The sequence below is a fragment of the Mustelus asterias genome, chromosome 19, assembly GCF_964213995.1.
Source record: "Mustelus asterias chromosome 19, sMusAst1.hap1.1, whole genome shotgun sequence".
Taxonomy (NCBI): domain Eukaryota; kingdom Metazoa; phylum Chordata; class Chondrichthyes; order Carcharhiniformes; family Triakidae; genus Mustelus; species Mustelus asterias.
In genome coordinates this window covers 46,975,078-46,994,179 of record NC_135819.1, presented here as the reverse complement: position 1 = coordinate 46,994,179, position 19,102 = coordinate 46,975,078, and the positions used below count along the sequence as shown (strand labels likewise).

The following is a 19,102-nucleotide window of genomic DNA, read 5'->3' as shown; positions in this document are numbered from 1 at the left end:
AAGTGGCTAAGAGGGTAAGAACATAACTAGGAGCAGGAGTAGGTCGCCTGGCCCCTGGAGCCTGCTCTGCCATTCAATAAGGTCATGGCTGATCTTTTCATGGACTCAGCTCCACTTTCCCGCCCACTCACCACAACTCTTAATTCCTTTACTGTTCAAAAATTTAGCAATCCTTACCTTAAAAACATTCAATGAGGTAGCCTCAACTGCTTCACTGGGCAGGAAATTCCACAGATTCACAACATTTCAGGTGAAGAAGTTCCTTCTCAACTCGATCTTAAATCTGCTCCCCCTTATTTTGAGGCTATGCTCCCTCGTTCTAGTTTCACCTGCCAGTGGAAACAACCTCCCTGCTTCTAATCTATTCCCTTCATAATCTTATATGTCTCCATAAGGTCTCTCCACATTCTTCTTAAGACAGTTGATGCATTGGTTTTAATTTACAAAAACTCCCAAAATTCAGGGAAGGTTTTGTTGGATTGGAAGTTAGCAGGTGTCAGTCTATGTCGGAAACTCACCTTTACAGGAGCAGCCAGGAAATCGGTGGAGAAGCCGACCATCAGGGAACTCTCTGATGTCATGGGTTCAGAGGGCGGCCTCTCATTGGTGAGTTGTGGTCAGGTGAAGTATATTTTTAACCCCTTTATTTCTTTAATATTTTAGTTCAGTGGGACTGAATATAGTGGTTTAGACAAGATTTAGATTATATTTAATTCTAATTTGTTCTTGCTATAGTGGGCAATAACCAAGACAGTTAAGTGAGCAATTAACTTGGTTGACCGACCAATTTAATTTAAAGATGGTCCACACAAATTAAATTTTAATTAACTAACAGATGATAATGTTGATCACACCATGCTATGCTCCACCTTTGACATGTGGATAATCCGGAACTACTGTGCCGGAGAAATGTAGTTCTCCAGGACAGTTGGACTGTCCCGGAGAACTACATTTGCAGGAGGTGCGTACAAATGAGGCTCCTAATAGATCGCTTGGATTGACTGGAGGACAGCATATCAGGATGATGAAAGCAGTGGTCAGGACAGTGGCACCACTGCTGGCTCTGCTGTGCAGCAGGGAGGGTCAAAGTGCAGGCATGCAGTGGTAGTTGGGGATTCAATAGTAAGGGGCATAGTCAGGCGCTTCTGTGATCATGATCGAGACTCCAGGATGGTCTGTTGCCGCCACCCAGGTATCAGGGCCAAGGATGTCTCAGCAGGCACAGGGCATTCTGAAGCAGGAGGGCGAACAGCCAGTTGTCGTGGTCCATGTTGGAACTAACAACATAGAGGGGGGAAGGAAAATGCGGTTGATCGTGCAGTTCAGGTGGATCTAAACTAATATGGTAGGGGGGTGGTATCCACAGCAGTAGGTCAGAGAGTAAAGAGACTGTGGAGAACTCAGTGAATGAGTCCAGTAAGGCTCAGAGAAATAAAACACAAGGAGAGTGTACAAAACACAACAGAACAGATGGACTGAGGTGTGTTTGCTTTTCTGCAAGGAATATGTCAGGTAAGGCAGATGAACTTGAAGCTTGGACTACATGGAATTATGATGTTGTGGCAATTAAGGAAACTTCGATGAAAGGAAGACAGGACTGGCAGTTTAGCATTTCAGGATTTAGATGCTTCAGGCAAGATAGGGAAGGTGACAAATGAGGTGAGGCTGTTGCTTTACTGATTAGGGAGAATGTCACAGCTATTCAGACCTTGGTGGGATCATGCAGTGAGGCCATATGGGTAGAACTTAGGAACAGGAGGGGTGCAATCACACTTTCAGGGTTGTGAAATGGAGGAACTGAACGTCAGCAGATTAGTGGAAGATGTAAAAACAACAGGGTTGTTGTGATGGACAACTGAAACCTGCAGGAGTAGGCCTGAAACAGCCTACTCCTGCTTCTACATTCTACGTTTCTATGAATTATGTTGATTGTTTGAACTGAATTAATTAACAAATGAACAATTTTAGTAATATTTTTATTCCAAAATTTCAAATGACAAAAATATATAAATTATGGAATAATTTATGACAAGGCGAATACTAAATCACAATATGTGAAAAACAGACAATATATAATTGACAAGAATACACCCAAATTTGGTATAGGTAATATAAGTAACAGAATGTTGGCAGTTTTATACACGAAACAATATTCATATTATATAGTAGGTTAACCTCCATGGTTATTTTTGATCTGTATTTATAGCCTAATTAAACAATCAGTAACTATCATAGCCAGTCTTGTTCATGTCCTATATTGTGCAATCCTAAAGAATGGTATTTGTCACTAGAACAAATGCCTTGCTATTCTGGGGAATGAAGCACTAATAATAGAATAAAACAATTTCAAGTTTGGATAAATAATGTGGTATTCAGTCCTTTGGTGCCATGTGTATGGTTCTTTCTATATTGTGGTAAGTGTCATTGTTTTCATTGGAGTGTCGCTACATGGTCAAAGACAGTAATATAAAAAAAAAATGTTTTTATGCAGATCATGGTGAGGGAAGCCATTGCTGGGGGAATCCTCCATTTCAAGTTTCCAGTGGCATTATACATTGCAGTCAGGCGCAGAATAAAGCTCCCCCCATCCTTCCCCAATACTGTACCACAACAGCACCCTCCATTACATCAGTGTAAAATTTATTCCCCTACTTCCCACATCAACCATCTTTAGCCTGGCTGGAATGACATTGATAGTATTATGTTGTAGGTCCATCCATCCATCCCCATTAAAAACTAGATACCGAAATGAATTTAATCTTACTGGATTTTTAAAGCCAATTGAAAGAAGAAATCTATCTAATCAGTTTGGGTTGCAATCTAGAAGCCAGATTTGAAAAAGGTAGTGTCTAACTTACTACACTACAGTTCCAAAGACCCTGATTTTATTCTGGGTTATCAGAAACTTTGAGGTATTAGGAAAATAGAAAAATATCAACTTCATCAGACATAATGAAGGAAGTTACTATGTAAGCTATTTAACAAAGTAATTATAAATCTACTCTGTTCTACTTCACTAAACTTCAGAAGTGCTTCACCCCAATATTGAATGTTGATACAAGTTGACTAAAATGATGTTTGCTACATTAATCTATAGATGACAAACTGAGATAAAAGCAAATTCCTGCGGATGCTGGAAAATGAAACAAAAACAGAAAATGCTGGAAAATCTCAGCAGATCTGATGGCATCTGTGGAGAGAGAAGAGTTAACGTTTTGAGTCCGGATGACCCTTCGCCAGAGCTGGGTCAGCTTGAGATACTGAGCAAAAGATAGGCAAAGTACTGTGGATACTGGGAAACCGAAATTAAAAAACCTGGAAAATCCCAGCAGTGCTCAGCTCAGGCAGCATCTGGAGAGAGAAACTGTTAAAAGTTTCAGGTTGTCGACGTTTATTCAAAACTGTCAAAGGTTAAAGATGTAACAGGTTTGTGGGAGGGTGGGAGGGAGGGAGGGGGGGGGGGGGGGGAGGTCAGCAATAGGATGAAAGGCAGGAATGATTAAAAGGAAGTGGTAATGGGTAAAGAAACAAAATAATGGTCTAGAGAGAGGAACTGTAAATAGTACCTGCTGTCTTAAAAAAAAAATGGGAGCAGTGTTTATGATCTGAAATTGTTGAACTCAGAGTTGAGTCTGGAACACTGTATTGTGCTCAATTAAAAGATGGGCTGTTGTGACCCAGGAAAGATGAGGTGCTCTGACTTGGGATCATTAGAACAGTGAAGGATGCTGAGAACAGAGGTCAGTAAAGGAAGGAGAATTAAAATGGAGATACTGAGCATTTATGTTACCTCCTATTCATGATATTTGTCTGTAATGTGCAGTGAAATAAAGCCTGATATTACTTAAGTTAAAGTTGTGCAATTTGTTTGCGAGAGTCTGCCTTATATTGCTGTTTGTCCCAACACTGAAGAAAAAAAGTCTCCAGAATTTTCACCTGTACATTATTGGAATTTAGTTATAACTAACAAATCTGAGGGATCAAAGGATGCTGATAAATTGAGAGCGAAGCTCAAGTGGTTTACATGATCTGAACCTCTTATTGTGAATCGTTCACAAACATTAAGTTACTATCCATACTTCCCATCACATATACATAAAATAACTGCTTATATGCATATGTAGATAATCTGCTAAAATACTGAACCATTGTGAAGAGAGAAAATAAAATGAGTTAAGGGGTAGAAAATAATACCTGTTGATGATTTTACTAAAAAGGCTGACGAGTACAAACAGGAAATCTCTTCTTGTAATCAGGCTGCCCTTTTCACTGGAATTATCAAAAGGAAGAATTGCAAGCAAAATAAGTACTGAGGGATGAAGATCAGTGATTTTTTGGTAGAATATTTAAAAACCTTTCTTTCTTCAATGTGGCATTTATTCTAAATATGATCTGCCCTGATTTAAACAAAATGTATTGCATTACAAATTTATTAAACTGTTTATGCACGTTAATAACAAATTCAGTCACCAACTGCCAGCGTCGAAACCTGCTCTACTCCGCTGTCCCCAACGCTTTGAGAATGTCTGAAGTGCACGTGACTGTAGTGATAGTGATGATGCACGTCAAAGCAATGTAGGTCTGTTCATTTTTTGCAAGGATTTTATCCTATGCTAAAGCATCTATATAGAATGATTTTATTCACTTTCTAAACACAAAAATAAAATTACCCATTATCTTAAAATGCCACATGGTTTACAGTGTGAAGCACTACTGGAGTAATAGGACCCTTCTAGACATAACCAGTGCAGCTAATCAATACTGTAAGACAGTTTGAGGCCGTCTGGGATAAAAATATGTGCACAAAATTCTCTATTCAACATCATGAATTTTTATGCCACAGATTTCATAGCTTATGAATGGATATGGGTGATTTAGGCATTCAGGTCCTCACTGGAGTAGATGTTTGTACTGATAAAGAGAAAGTCTGCATCAATCATGTACTTAGCAACTCTTAGATTTTAAAAAAAAGTGTACCCACCTGGATGTAAAGAAATATAATATATTTTTATCTTAAAATATCTGAACATTTAGGCAATATTTATATTTTAATCAACTTTCCATATCTTGTTAAAATATGACTATATATAGAAAGTTGAATGAAAGAATACACACAATTTCCCACAAAATGGAACAATAAAGCATAATTGTTAATTTTAGAGATGAAAGCAACTTATTTTAACATTTCCTAAAACTAACCCATGGTGAAATACAAAATTTTATTTAATAATACCTATAAATTTGTCGTTAAAATGACTTGAAAGGCTGACGTTCTCAGCGCTATTTAAAATATAGTTGATGTGAAAACTATTGAGAAGGAAAACCACTACAAATCACAATGAATTGAAAAGCAATATCCTTCTAGTATAACATTTGGGGGATAATGACTTCTCCTTTATCCATGACATTCTGGGTGCTAGCTCACATTATCATCATAACTTCTGTTGTCTGCAATAGGTTTGCTTTACCACATGTCACAAGGCTAAAAGCTAAGTCTGGATTTCCTTTCAAGTTTTTAAAAATATGCTCATTATCAGACTGATTAAAAAAATAACTTACATGGCGTCATAAGCCATAATTGTCACTGAGGTAGTCTATTACAGCTGACATACTTGACAGCACATTAAAGATTTTCTTTTCTTGCTTTGAAGTAATTCTTTCCAACATGTACATCAAATGGTGATGAAAACAAGTGTACGGTGTTCCATGCTCCAAAGCAATGTCAACCCAGTCCCGAACACACTGCAAAGGGGTTTCTTCATATCCTGCAAACATAGCAGGATTTGCTAAAAGGCCCCGTGCAGCCATTACACCTGTATGCAGTAAACAAAGGGACATCATTTAAAAGCAGATACAAATTAAAGGCGTGTTTGTACATTTTTCAAAAAGGTAAGTTGATACACTAATAATAGTCTTGAGCAAAAGGATAAGATTGTATGACCCATGGATACTAACATACTGAATAATATGGAAAACGAGTCTTGTCAATTTTCCATCTTCCTAAACAAGCCTTCTATGCAAGTAAACGCAAGACTCCCACAGGAGTATCATGCTCTACAATTGCAGTCATCCAAGTTGTTATAAACATAGTACTCTTTAGACCAGAAAAGTCTTTAGGCCAAAATTACATTTTTGATTAAGTATTATGCTCATAAAAGATCCTGCACAAAACGTGAAATTAACAAACTTATGTGAAACTTTTAAAATCACATCAAGGAATTGAATGGTAAAATAAGTCATTTTTAAGTACCCTGTCTTACACAAACAGTTCATTATTTTTTAAATTGTGAATCTTTATTTAAAGAGTACATCCTTGAGTTGAAATGTTTAAGTGAAAAGTGAACTAACTTTCAAACATAATTCTAAAGGGTCATCCCTTGAGTTGAGATGAGGGGGAATTTCTTCAGCCAGAGGGTGGTGAATCTATGGAATTAATTGCCACAAAAGGCTGTGGAGGCCAGCTCATTGAATGTACTTAAGACAGAGATTGATAGGTTCTTGATTGGTAAAAGAATCATCAAAGATTACAGGGAAAAAGCAGGAGAATGGGGTTGAGAAACTTATCAGCCATGATTGAATGGCGGAGCAGATTCAATGGGCCGAATAGCCGAATTCTGCTCCTGTATCTTATGGTCTTATATTAATAAATTATCAAAAACACACTAAAGGATTTTTCAGTGGCTCAGTGGGTTCAGGTGCAAGTAGTAGTCATACATGGCAGGAAGGTTTATGTTCAATCACTAATGCATGGGGAGTTAGCAAAACTCAGTTGGATGGCATTAGGAATACTACAATTGGCCTCAATGTCACTGATATAGCAAGAAGAGAAACCAGATTCCCACTCCTATTTGATATTCAGTGATACTCTCTGGATGGAAGTAAACATATGGATCTTAGTGGAAAACAGGATCTCAGTTGTGATGCTCCTGAAACTGACTTTGCCTGCCAAATTTCCCCATTAAGGTTGACACATGAAAAATTGCTTCGGTGAGGTATCTGAGGAGACGTGGTACCTGTGTAGGTGAACTGCAGCACAAAACTAATGCCTTCGTGAAAGGAGATGGAACGAAAGAAAACAGAAATAAAGTGACAGAACTTAATTGTTTTGGGGTATAGAATATTTACTGCAAGATGAATGCAGCTTATCAAAATCGAACCCCCATTGCTGCTTCCGCTGGAGTAAATAATATTTAAGAGGAGGGACCAATTCAAATAACAAATATTTAAGGAAGCGTGTTTGGATGTTAAACTTCCTCCTGCTGCTGTCATCCTTCCAATAGTTTTTGAAAGGAATGATAAATAGCCCATCAATAGAGATCAATCTATTCAAGTTTATCATATCATTATTAAATCTATTAAAATGTTGGATTTACTATATTTTCTTCACCAGGATCTCTTACCATCAATTCCTGTCAGCTGATGCACAAAATCAATATCTTTATTGCTCCTTACATCTCCATTTGCTACTACTGGTATATTTAAGTTTTCTTTAATAATCTTGATTGTGTCATAGTGCACTGGTTGATGCCGTTCCTCTGTTGCTCTGCCATGAACAGTAATCCAAGAGATTCCAGCTGCCTCAGCCTTCCGACAAAGATCTACAGTTCTTGCTAGGTCTTTGTGTATTCTGTAATCAAAGCAAATCATGGAATACCAGAGGCGAATTTAAACCTAGAATGAAACAGATCATATATCATGTTTGTGGCAAATGGTCTGAGCAACTAGGCCACACACTAGTTGCGTATTAATTTAAAATGTCCAATTTTATGTTCAGCCTAGTTGCCCAGTGTCCAATTCTAACAGCTTCTGCAAGCAAAAAGCCTGATACAACTTGGACAGGACAAGGTTACCACAGGTCAAAAGCCAGTAGGGACCAGCCCAGACCTATCTTGCATATTGAACAGAGGTGCTTGACCCTAACAATGGAAGAATTGTTCTAACCCAAAACGCATCAAGAGGTACTCAGCCAGAACAACTGAACAAGACATTATGTTCCTGTATTCAGCCAGACTCCCTGCTATTAACCATATCTTGAAAAGAGACATGAACACCTAGGATGACCTGGCTTAACCTCATTGGGTGCTGTAACCTCATTGGGTGCTGTGACCCCATTGTCCAAAAGCCAGTGAACATTCCAGAAGGGCTCAGGGAGGGGAATAAAAATGTACATCTTAAGACAAACCCCAGCAAAGATTCGACTGGACTACTGTGTTCCGTGATGATTGAAGAGGACGTGCAAGATCCACCTTTGTACCAAGAAAATTCTGAGTTCATCCATCGACTCGAGCTCAATGGATTGAATCCAACAGCCCAGCCAAGTTCACCAGAGTGGGTGGTATGTGTTTTTCAGCCTAGTTTGGGGAAAAGTTAACTTAAAGAAACAACAGTAAATTAACTTGCAAGTGTTTTAATAAAACTGAGTTTGAACCACTGTCCTTTGTAAGAGCAAAAGGTAAATGCGGCTTTGAGTAATAAACTGGTCGAAGTGTCTGTACAGAATATTTCACAGGCAACATGTTAGATTAAGTAATATCAGAACAATTACTATCTAAATGGTAGTAGTAAAATGTAATTGCGGGTTACTGACCCTGCTGGACAAATCATCAACTTATTCGGTCAGTGATGAACATCCACCTAGCATCCAGACATCGCAAAGCCCAAAGGTCCAAAAGGAAGGTGATTATTGTCTTAGCTTTAAAGCAACCCGGCCAAAGAGGAATTCCAAGTGTAGCTTATGATCAATCTGGAAAATCTTCACACATTCGCTCAATTCCAGAACGATGGGATGAAATAAAGTCAACTATTATAGACCCTTGTTCCCAAACAGTGTCATCACCTGGACTTGTTCAATGAAACCAATGCTGAAGTTCACAGATGTCCTAGAACAAAAATGAGCAACCTTCATTTCCTGGCAGTAAAACCCAAGGTCACAAGACAAGAAGGCAGCACTCCAACAGCTCAAGGCTGATGCTCAAAGATAAATCCAGAAGCGAAAATGTGGTGGGAAGAGGAAGCCCATAAGATCCAACAATATTTTTTTTATTCATTCGTGAGATTCATTGGCTGGTCAGCATTTATTGCCCATCCCTAGTTGCCAGAGGGCAGTTGAGAGTCAATCAGATTGCTGTGGCTTTGGAGTCATATGTAGGCCAGATTAGGTACGGATAGCAGATTTCCTTCTCTAAAGGACATAAGTGAACCAGATAGGTTTTTCCGACAATCGACAATGGTTTCAGGGTCATTAATTCCAGATATATTTTTTATTGAATTCCAATTCCACCATCTGCTGTGGCATGATTCCAACCAGAACATTAACTGAGTTTCTGGATTAATAGTCTGGCGATAATACCACTAGACCATCGCCTAGAATATCAGAATATCATGACATCAGAGCCCTGATGGCTTCAAAAAAAGCTGTCTACAGACAAAGTCAAGTGGACAAAATCCCCTTCACTCACAAGGTGATGTTTCTCTTCGTAAAGATCCGTCAATGTTCAAGGTGTCATTTTCAGCAGCTCCTCAACTGTGAATCTACAGTGACAGCTGATATTCTCCAGGCTATTCCCCAGTACCCTATGGTAGAATCCCTGAGTGAACCACATTATTATGAGCGTTACAACAAGGAATCAAAACAATAAAGCCTGCACTTTCATGATATTCCAGTCTTTAATGCTGATGGAGTTTTACTCATTCCAATATATCCTATGGATTTGGGAAGAAAAAGAAGGCCCCAATCCCTCCTTCAGTAATCCAACAATTTCAATGATTTTTAAAAAGGGAAATAAATCATGCTGTACGAACTATCAAAGTATTTGTTTCTTATCCATAGCAGGGAAATTTCTGAGATGCATTCTCCAGAATTGCCACATCCTGGGCTGAGGAAATCCTTGAGACATTCTCCTAGTGGCTTTAAACCTCCGAACCTCCCTGTTACCAGACAAATCAAAGAAAAATGTTGAGCACAACATCAGGACCTCATCATTGCATTCACCAACCTAACTAAAGCTTTGGACTCAGTAAATCACAAGACTCTATGGATTGTGCTCCAAAGATTTGGGAGTTCAAGAAACTTCATCACAACCTTGCAATTGCTTCATTGTGATACGACTGCAACTGTCCTGAATGGGAGATCTGAAACAGATGCCTTCAAGATTCAACTGGGCTCAAGCAAGGTTGTGAGATAGGCTTCATGTTGTTTTCTATCTACCGGACGATGATCAAAGATTGATTGCCCTCTCAAACCAGTATCAAATACTGACAAGATGTCAAGACTCCAGGCAAAAACTAAACTGACCACCAAAGACATACATGATCTACAGATTGCAGATGACTGCAGTATCGTTGCTAACTCTGCACCAGATTTGCAGGTCATTTTCACACTCCTCAATTCTGCAGAGAATAAGCTCTGCTTGTCCTTGAAAGTTGGCAAAAAAAACTTGTATCAACCCACACCTGGTCAGCCAAATATTCCACTTCTCATGTATGTTAGGGGGAAGGACTCTGGAACACGTCAGTACTTCCCGTAACTTGGCAGCAACCTCCATCAAAAAGCCAGCATTGATGAGGAGATCCAACACTGAATCAGCTGTGCCAGCTCAGCCTTCTACAAACTATGGCAGTGAGAGTTTGACAACAGAGACCATCTTATGTTAAAAAAACGTGCACACAGCAGTTGTCATTGTCACAATCATGTACTTCATTAAGAGCTGGACTGAGTAGCAGCAACACATATTGTGCTAGAGAAATTCCAAGTTTGCCTGAGGCATTGTATCAGCAATTCTTACATGCATCCTCCAGATTCAATGGAAGGACCAAATGAACAAACACTAGCATCATTCTTGAAGCTAACTCCACAAATATTCAGGCAAAACTCCTGAAAAATCAACTTCGATGGATTGGGCACTGTGTCTGGATGGCTGAAAACTGTCTCTCCTTCCAGGTCCTGTTCTTTTAACTGTCAAATGCCCAACATTCCAGGACAAAGAAAATGCTTCAGAGTTACTTGGAAGCTCCCGTTGAAATGTGACAGGACTAACATTAATGACCTGGAGGAAGGAGCTTACTACCCATAGTTCAGAATGTGACAGCTTGTCCAAGAAGCTGCATCATGCTTTGAGTCACAGCACCTTAATGATGAGGTACAACAGCAACAGGGGAAAGAAAACAAATTCTGCATTCTGGATCCCACCACCTCATTGGTGTCCTGCCCTTTGTGGCAAAGATCTGTGGGTTGAGTAGTGGGTTGTTCAGTCACAGGAGGACTCATGGCAGAAACTTGTGATGCTGAGTAGACATCATCCTCAAATCAAGGGACAATCAATGGCAATGAGCAAAATATAACTATACAAAATAAAGTGACTGAAAAGCACATTTCAATAAGTTTCGCAGAATTAGGGGGAAAATCTTTTGTTAACATAGTTTATTTAGAAGCAGTAAGTTTAGGTAGTATTCTCATTAATACAGTAACGCCACATTAAGTCAAATCATGTGTACAAACAATGGATAAGAAACCAACTTGTAGAGGGGAACTTAAATGCCTGCACCAAATATATATATATAAGGCTGTCAGCTCTGTTAACGTTCACCAAAAGTTAAGAACATTTTTTATGAGTTAAATTGAGGACAATTATATTCAGAAAGAGTTTAACAAGCAATACTACATCTCCCATTTCATAGCACTCTTGATCACCATCATGGTATAATGGTGGCTCCGAAGTAAAAAGTTTGAAATTTTAACAAAGAACACCTTTGTGATAAGTGTGTAAAAGCAAAGGATCCATATTCTATGGAGTTCATTGTGGAAGTTAAGTTACAACAACAAGGCAACTCTGTCAGTGAGAATGGAAAAAAATCTTATTGTCAAACAAGGCCTCATTTGAAGTCAGCGATTGCGTATTCAGGAAATAAACTAATCTAACCTTGTGTCAGTTTCATAAACACTGCATTCCCGGCCTTGGCCAAAGGATGAAACAAAGACAAGTTACCATGACAAATACCAAAAAACAAGCTATGTTGACATATTACGCTAATGAAAGAGACGGTTTTCTATTGAATAAGAAAGGCCAAAAAGCTACGCTTTGATTGGTGGACTATGCATGCAAATCAAGGATTAGAAAGTTGCTTGTGTCTCATTTGCTGTAATTAATTATAACTGCTAATTATCTGTATGAATCAACAGAATATAATAGTGAAATTCATTGCGTCTGTTCTCCTTGCTAGCAAGTAATAAAAGCTTAGGAGATTGAGTACTCATCATGTGTTGTCTGGTTAATCCTCAACACAAGAAAATTAATCTACTTTCTGGCAAGTTCACAAATTTCTGTTTCTTGTTATGTGAAGAAGATACTGCTATGACTATTATAATAATACTGTTTCTTGCTATATTTATCCTAACTTTACAGGAACTGTCCCAGTTCAACATCACCCAAGTACATATTTAAATTAAAAATTATAAAATTTGAAACCTGATGTCCTATTGCATTTCCAGAACTGTAGTATTTACCTTATCTTAATGGAGACTGAAAAGTTAGGACACTCCACTTGATTCTTGACCTGACGCACCATGTCCTGAACCAGTTCTGGTTTATTTATTAGACAAGCGCCATATCCTTCTGCCATTGCCCACCTGCAAAAAAATTTAATATACAACATGCATATTGCAATATTAGCAATTTGTTAAATAACTATTGCTAGATGTGGCTCACAGGATTGCCTATGACACAAAGACAGGTAGCATTGCAAGCGATGTCAATGGAAACGTAATATCACAAAAAGGTACTGAATGGGCAAAACTGATAATGTATTTCAATGTAGGCATATCCGAGGTCATTCAATCTGAAAGAATGGAACAGAGTGCTTTCTCAAGGTGAAAAAGCATAGACAAACATTAAAGAAAAGTAGTAGTTCTTACACAAAGATGTTTCATCTAGAACTAAAATTACATTTATATACAATAGGAAGCAAAGCGCAAAGAAATGGTAAAATGACAAAAGACAAAACTAAAAGAAGCAGCATAAAAAAATTGCAAAAAGGGCACAGATCCTGGTGAGCAGACGAGATACAAATAACAGCAAAGGGTGATAAAACAAATATGAGAAAAAAACTCAGTTTCAAAATCAACAGAAACATTTTTTTACAATCCTTTGGGGGAAAAAGAGAGGGTGGCCAGGAACAATCTCGGCCCATTAAAAACTAATAATACTGATAGTGTCAATGAAACTTAGGAAATGGTGGACCAGCTGAATATTTACTTTGGGTCTCAACAATTCATTGGATTTATTGACTTCTTAGATGATAAGACAGAAAGCCACATATCCAATTAGCCTATGACACAAAGACAGGTAGCATTGCAAGCGATGTCAATGGAAACGTAATATCACAAAAAGGTACTGAATGGGCAAAACTGATAATGTATTTCAATGTAGGCATATCTGAGGTCATTCAATCTGAAAGAATGGAACAGAGTGCTTTCTCAAGGTGAAAAGTTTGAAACTGTGGGGTGGGGACAAAATGACTGATGAGGCTGAATGCATAGGTCATAGACATGTCATGAGCAGATATAGAAAATAATCCGAAAGGCTGATGGAATGTTGGCCTTTATATCTAGAAAGGGAGAACATAATGGGAGCAGAAATCATGCCTCAGCTACACAAAACTCTGGTGAGACCACACTTGGAGTACTGTGAGAAGTTTTGACATATACCTAAGGAAGGTTATATTGACTTTGGAGAGGGTGCAGTATTTGAACTCCATGGGTGAAATTACAGAAAGAGTATACAAGCTTGGATATATTTCCTGGAATTTAGAGGGTTAAGGGGTGCTTTGATCAAAACTATTTCTGCTAGTTGGGAAATCTAGGACTGCGGTCATTGTCTAAAGATTAGAGCTAGATCTTTCAGGAGTGAAATTAGGAATCACTCTGTATACAGACGGTGGTATAAGTTTTGAACCCTCTTCCACAAACAGCAATTGATGCTAGATTAGTGTAATGACTCACAAAGTCGACTGGAAAGGAACATAGTTTATTACAGAATGCAAAGTAAAACCATTACCATGGTGTACACTCACTAGTCCCTGCCTGGGATTACAGTTCAACAGGCCCAGTCCTGGATCTGCCTTATAAAAGACACAGGTAATGAATTCCAGCTGGGCAGACTGCTGCCTGTTACCAGGGGAACTCATACTTAACAAGCCCCTCAGCGAGATCAATCAGCGATTCCCCATGGACTTCGTGTGGGGGTTACCACAATGAGATGGGTGGTATTTTGTTAACCAAAGGTGTGAAGGGATACCACGTCACAGATCATCCATTATTTCACTGAATGGCCACACATTGTGTCAGCTCTAGCTCAGCTGGTGGCACTCACAGGGTTCCGGGTTAAAGTCCTACTGTGGAGATGCTGGCGTTGGACTGGGGTAAACACAGTAAGAAGTTTAACAACACCAGGTTAAAGTCCTACAGGTTTATTTGGTAGCAAAAGCCACACAAGCTTTCGGAGCTCCAAGCCCCTTCTTCAGGTGAGTGGGAATTCTGTTCACAAACAGGGCATATAAAGACACAGACTCAATTTACATGAATAATGGTTGGAATGCGAATACTTACAGCTGATCAAGTCTTTAAGAAACAAAACAACGTGAGTGGAGAGAGCATCAAGACAGGCTAAAAAGATGTGTATTGTCTCCAGACAAGACAGCCAGTGAAACTCTGCAGGTCCAGGCAACTGTAGGGGTTACAAATAATGTGACATGAACCCAATATCCCGGTTGAGGCCATCCTCGTGTGTGCGGAAGTTCGTGATAGCCAAGTTCCGCACACACGAGGACAACCTCAACCGGGATATTGGGTTCATGTCACACTATTTGTAACCCCCACAGTTGCCTGGACCTGCAGAGTTTCACTGGCTGTCTTGTCTGGAGACAATACACATCTTTTTAGCCTGTCTTGATGCTCTTTCCACTCACGTTGTTTTGTTTCTTAAAGACTTGATGAGCTGTAAGTATTCGCATTCCAACCATTATTCATGTAAATTGAGTCTGTGTCTTTATATGCCCTGTTTGTGAACAGAATTCCCACTCACCTGAAGAAGGGGCTTGGAGCTCCGAAAGCTTGTGTGGCTTTTGCTACCAAATAAACCTGTTGGACTTTAACCTGGTGTTGTTAAACTTCTTACTGTGTTAAAGTCCTACTCCAGTGCTTAAACCCAAAAATCAAGATTGACACTCGAATGCAGTACTTAAAAAACACTGCACTGTTGCAGGTGCCATCTTTTGAATGAGATATGTTTCTTCAGAAGGAACTCTTCAAAATGCAACTAATGAAAATACAACAAAACTTACTCCAACTTATAAATCAAAGAAAGGGTTCAATAAAGAAACATCATTACTCCAAACTTGGGGCCTTGCCCTGGGCCACTATAAGCTCTCCAGAATTCTACATAGTTCCTTATTTAAAGTGGATCAGCTGACTATGACATCACTCTGTAATTGGTTCCATGGTTTACTGGGTCAGCTGACCCTTACATCTTGTTCCCATTGGTCACATTACATCCAATACAAAGTTGTCACCGGTTACATTCTAACAAGACATACCAAGGCCCCATCTGCCTGCCATGACACTATTTTGAACAAGAGCAGGGAATGATCTCTGGGGTGCAGGTCATCAAGACTTGATTATATAGCTATTTTCACACTGCTGTTTGTGGGAGTTTGTTGAGTGCATGCATATTGGTTACTAAATTTTCTACATTGCAATAGTGACTACACTTGGAAAGTACTTCACTGGTTGCAAAGTGCTTTGAGTCACCTGGTGGTTCTGAAAAATGCCCTATACACCCAAGTTTTCATTTGTAAAGTAGGCTTGAGGATAAATGATCTACTTTTGATCCTAAGTTTGTATAAACAATGTAACTTCCAACATTTATGGAAGCAGAATAATTCTTATCTTTATCTTACCTTTGTGGACAACCACAGTTCAAGTCAACACCATCTGCAAATGGAGAAACTATGCAAGCAGCATCAGCTAGATCCTGCGCATGATTAGCAGCAAACTGCACAACAAGTGGACGATCAACTGTGAAAATAAAGTGCATGATATGTCACTGTAGAGTTTTACTTTACACAATTTCTGTCCTGTTTAAATAAATTCCATCTCCTTTGGTTTGACACCTTACACCTAGCAACTTTCTGTAACAAGAACATTGTTGTGCTCTAAACCTGAAAAAACACTGAGTACTCTTTCTCTGGTCATTATTTGGAGATAGAATACAATTGTATTTGTTGCACCTTCATCAGCACGTTCTACAGGAACTCCTCCTCTAATGGAGTGAACCTCTATGTTAGGTTATGGGTTTGAGCCTCACTCTAGATAGCACAGGTGAGCAGAGATGGAAGTCTCTGAATAGGAGGTTGACATCCAGCAGGATGCATTCTTCCAATGGAAGTGGAGTGGCAAACCCCCATCACAACTATTGCCCTATACACCCAAGTTTTCATTTGTAAAGTAGGCTTGAGGGTAAATGATCTACTTTTGATCCTAAGTTTGTATAAACAATGTAACTTCCAACATTTATGGAAGCAGAATAATTCTTATCTTTATCTTACCTTTGTGGACAACCACAGTTCAAGTCAACACCAAGTTTCTCTTGGTAGGAGATTTGAACTGGGTTAATGACCAATCTTCATAAAAAAAGTCCTTTGTTACAGAAATAACCCAGAGCAGGATGTAAAGCAGTGAAGAAATGGGTTACCTCATGGTGGATTGATGAAGAATTCTTCTAAAGTACTTTCGTATTCTATGATTCTATGATTTAAGTTCTTGATCTGTCAGCTGCACTCCTAAACATAAACTACCTCTGCAGTGAACCACTGGTATAGTGAACCTATTTAAAGTTAAGTCTATAAACCTTTTGGATGAAGCAGCTCTTATCATGCAAGTTAAATTTGAGGAACCAATCTTACAGATTTACACTCCTCTACAACCTTACCAGCAGATTCCAGCTGGCCTGTCGAGAATGCAAAAAAATCTTGCTTTTATTTCATTCTTTTCAGATCTTCAGGACATTTCAGAGTGTATTACGATCAATGGAATACTTTCAAAAGTAGTCACTTGTAATGGAGACAAATGCAGCACCAATTTCCACATCAACATTGAATAAACAACAAATGAGATAAATGACAGTAAATCTGATTTATGGGTATTGGTTGAGGGATAGATGTCAGCCAGAACACCAGGAGAACTTGCTTGCTTTCCTGCAAATAGCAGCACAAGACAGGGCCTTAGTTTAGCTTTCTCACCTAAAAGGATGTGGCTTCCAATAATGAGGTATCGTAATGAATCTAGATTATATGGAAAACATATAAATGGAGTTTGTATATGCATTTTAAGTAAATGTAATAAAGGTTTGAGAAGGAAAAACAATGACCTTAATCACGAAACAAGCTTTTAAAAATGAAGTTTGGGTAAACATCAGAGGTTGTATGTACTTCAAATCCTATTCTCATCCATAACGTATAAAAAGTAGTATGTAATGCCAACGAGCCAAATAACTATGGCTTTTGTACCCTGTAAATATGTTCCCCACTTCTTTAAAAAGTTATTAATTTTGAAATTATTACTATATTGTATTCAGTACTGAAAATCAAATGACTAGTTCTTTTGACTGAAGGCACATTCAGCAAAGTGGACAGCACTGCTGCCTCACAGCGCCAGGGTTCAATTCCTGGCTTGGATCACTGTCTGTACGGAATCTCACATTTTTCCCTTGTCTGTGTGGGTTTCCCCCCGGTGCTCTGGTTTCCTCCCACAGACCAAAACACATGCTGGTTTGGTGCATTGGCCATGCTAAATTCTCCTGCAGTGTACCCGAATGGCACCGGAGTGTGGTGACGGAGGGCGGCACGGTAGCACAGTGGTTAGCACTGCTGCTTCACAGCTCCAGGGACCTGGGTTCGATTCCCGGCTTGGGCCACTGTCTGTGTGGAGTTTACACAGTAAGGAGTCTAACAACACCAGGTTAAAGTCCAACAGGTTTATTTGGTAGCAAACGCCACCAGCTTTCAGAGCATTGCTCCTTCGTCAGGTGAGTGGGAGTTCATTCTCCTCGTGTCTGCATGGGTTTTCTCTAGGTGCTCCGGTTTCCTCCCACAGTCCAAAGATGTGCGGGTTAGGTTGATTGGCCATGCTAAAATTGCCCCTTAGCATCCCGAGATGCGTAGGTTAGAGGGATTAGTGGGTAAATGTGTAGGGATATGGGGGTAGGGCCTGGATGGAATTGTGGTCGGTGCAGACTCGAAGGGCCAGATGGTCTCTTTCTGCACTGTAGGGTTTCTATGATTCTACGACTAGGGGGATTTGCACAGTAACTTCATTGCAGTGTTAATGTAAGCCTACTTGTGACAGTAATAAATAAAAGCAATGGATTTCGGAGAGGAAATATTATCATCGGTCACACCTGAAAAAAGTGCAATTCAAAAATATACCTTACCATAATTTGTGGTGAATTCATTGTCTCTGGCCTTGCCGGATCTCAGGAAGGCAGAAGCAATGATCATTGGAGTAAAACACAGTTCACAATCGTACTTTCTGACCAGTGACCGAAATGCCAACCTGCAGAATGTCAGAAATGCTTGAGTATTTTAAGCAAACAAATATATATATATACAATACAGGCAACAAATGGTGACCATTTCACGGTTGTTGGGGCAGAAGCACTCACTTTGAATATCGCACCATGGGAGCACAGATCTTCACAACGTGGCCCGGCTGGAACAAGTCGACGAGGCATCTTTGCTGCCAGGATCCGGCGGGCAGGTATTCACTGTTCATGGAAATTCCTCGCCCCGAGCAGCTCACGATCACCTCCGACTGGGTGGGACGACTTGGGGGAGTGATGGGTGGAAAATACAAACGATCTGGTGCGATGACTATCAACCCCCGGTGCAAGAGGCCGTTTTCCGCCCACACAACCTGTCACTTTCAACTCTCACCTCTGACCCGTGGCCTCCAGCCGCCTCACTCACTCACTTCACTCAGCCCCCCCCTCACTGACTCGCGGTGATTGGCTGACGTTTCTGCCAGTCAATCCAGGCCCACCTATGATTGGCT

At 39.6% G+C, this 19,102-nt stretch overlaps 1 protein-coding gene across 1 annotated transcript; it reads right to left on the bottom strand.

Annotated features, from left to right (window-relative positions):
* Positions 1-4,983: 4,983 nt before the first annotated feature.
* dus4l (dihydrouridine synthase 4-like (S. cerevisiae)) lies at positions 4,984-18,995 on the bottom strand. The gene is made up of 6 exons (XM_078235502.1): positions 18,714-18,995; positions 18,483-18,604; positions 15,952-16,069; positions 12,503-12,625; positions 7,401-7,627; positions 4,984-5,813 (listed from the first exon to the last, which is right to left on the bottom strand). The coding sequence occupies exons 1-6, from the start codon at positions 18,821-18,823 to the stop codon at positions 5,566-5,568; spliced, it is 948 nt and encodes a 315-aa protein (XP_078091628.1). The 5' UTR covers positions 18,824-18,995; the 3' UTR covers positions 4,984-5,565.
* Between the last annotated feature and the right edge of the window lie 107 nt (positions 18,996-19,102).

Excerpts from the sequence above, each read along its gene's own strand:
- dus4l (XM_078235502.1), bottom strand. The coding sequence starts at position 18,823 with ATGAACAGTGAATACCTGCCCGCCGGATCCTGGCAGCAAAGATGCCTC. Across the intron at positions 16,070-18,482 it reads TGAATTCACCACAAATTATG|TTGATCGTCCACTTGTTGTG; the intron begins GTAAGGTATATT and ends TTATTTTCACAG. Across the intron at positions 12,626-15,951 it reads AACTGTGGTTGTCCACAAAG|GTGGGCAATGGCAGAAGGAT; the intron begins GTAAGATAAAGA and ends ATTTTTTTGCAG.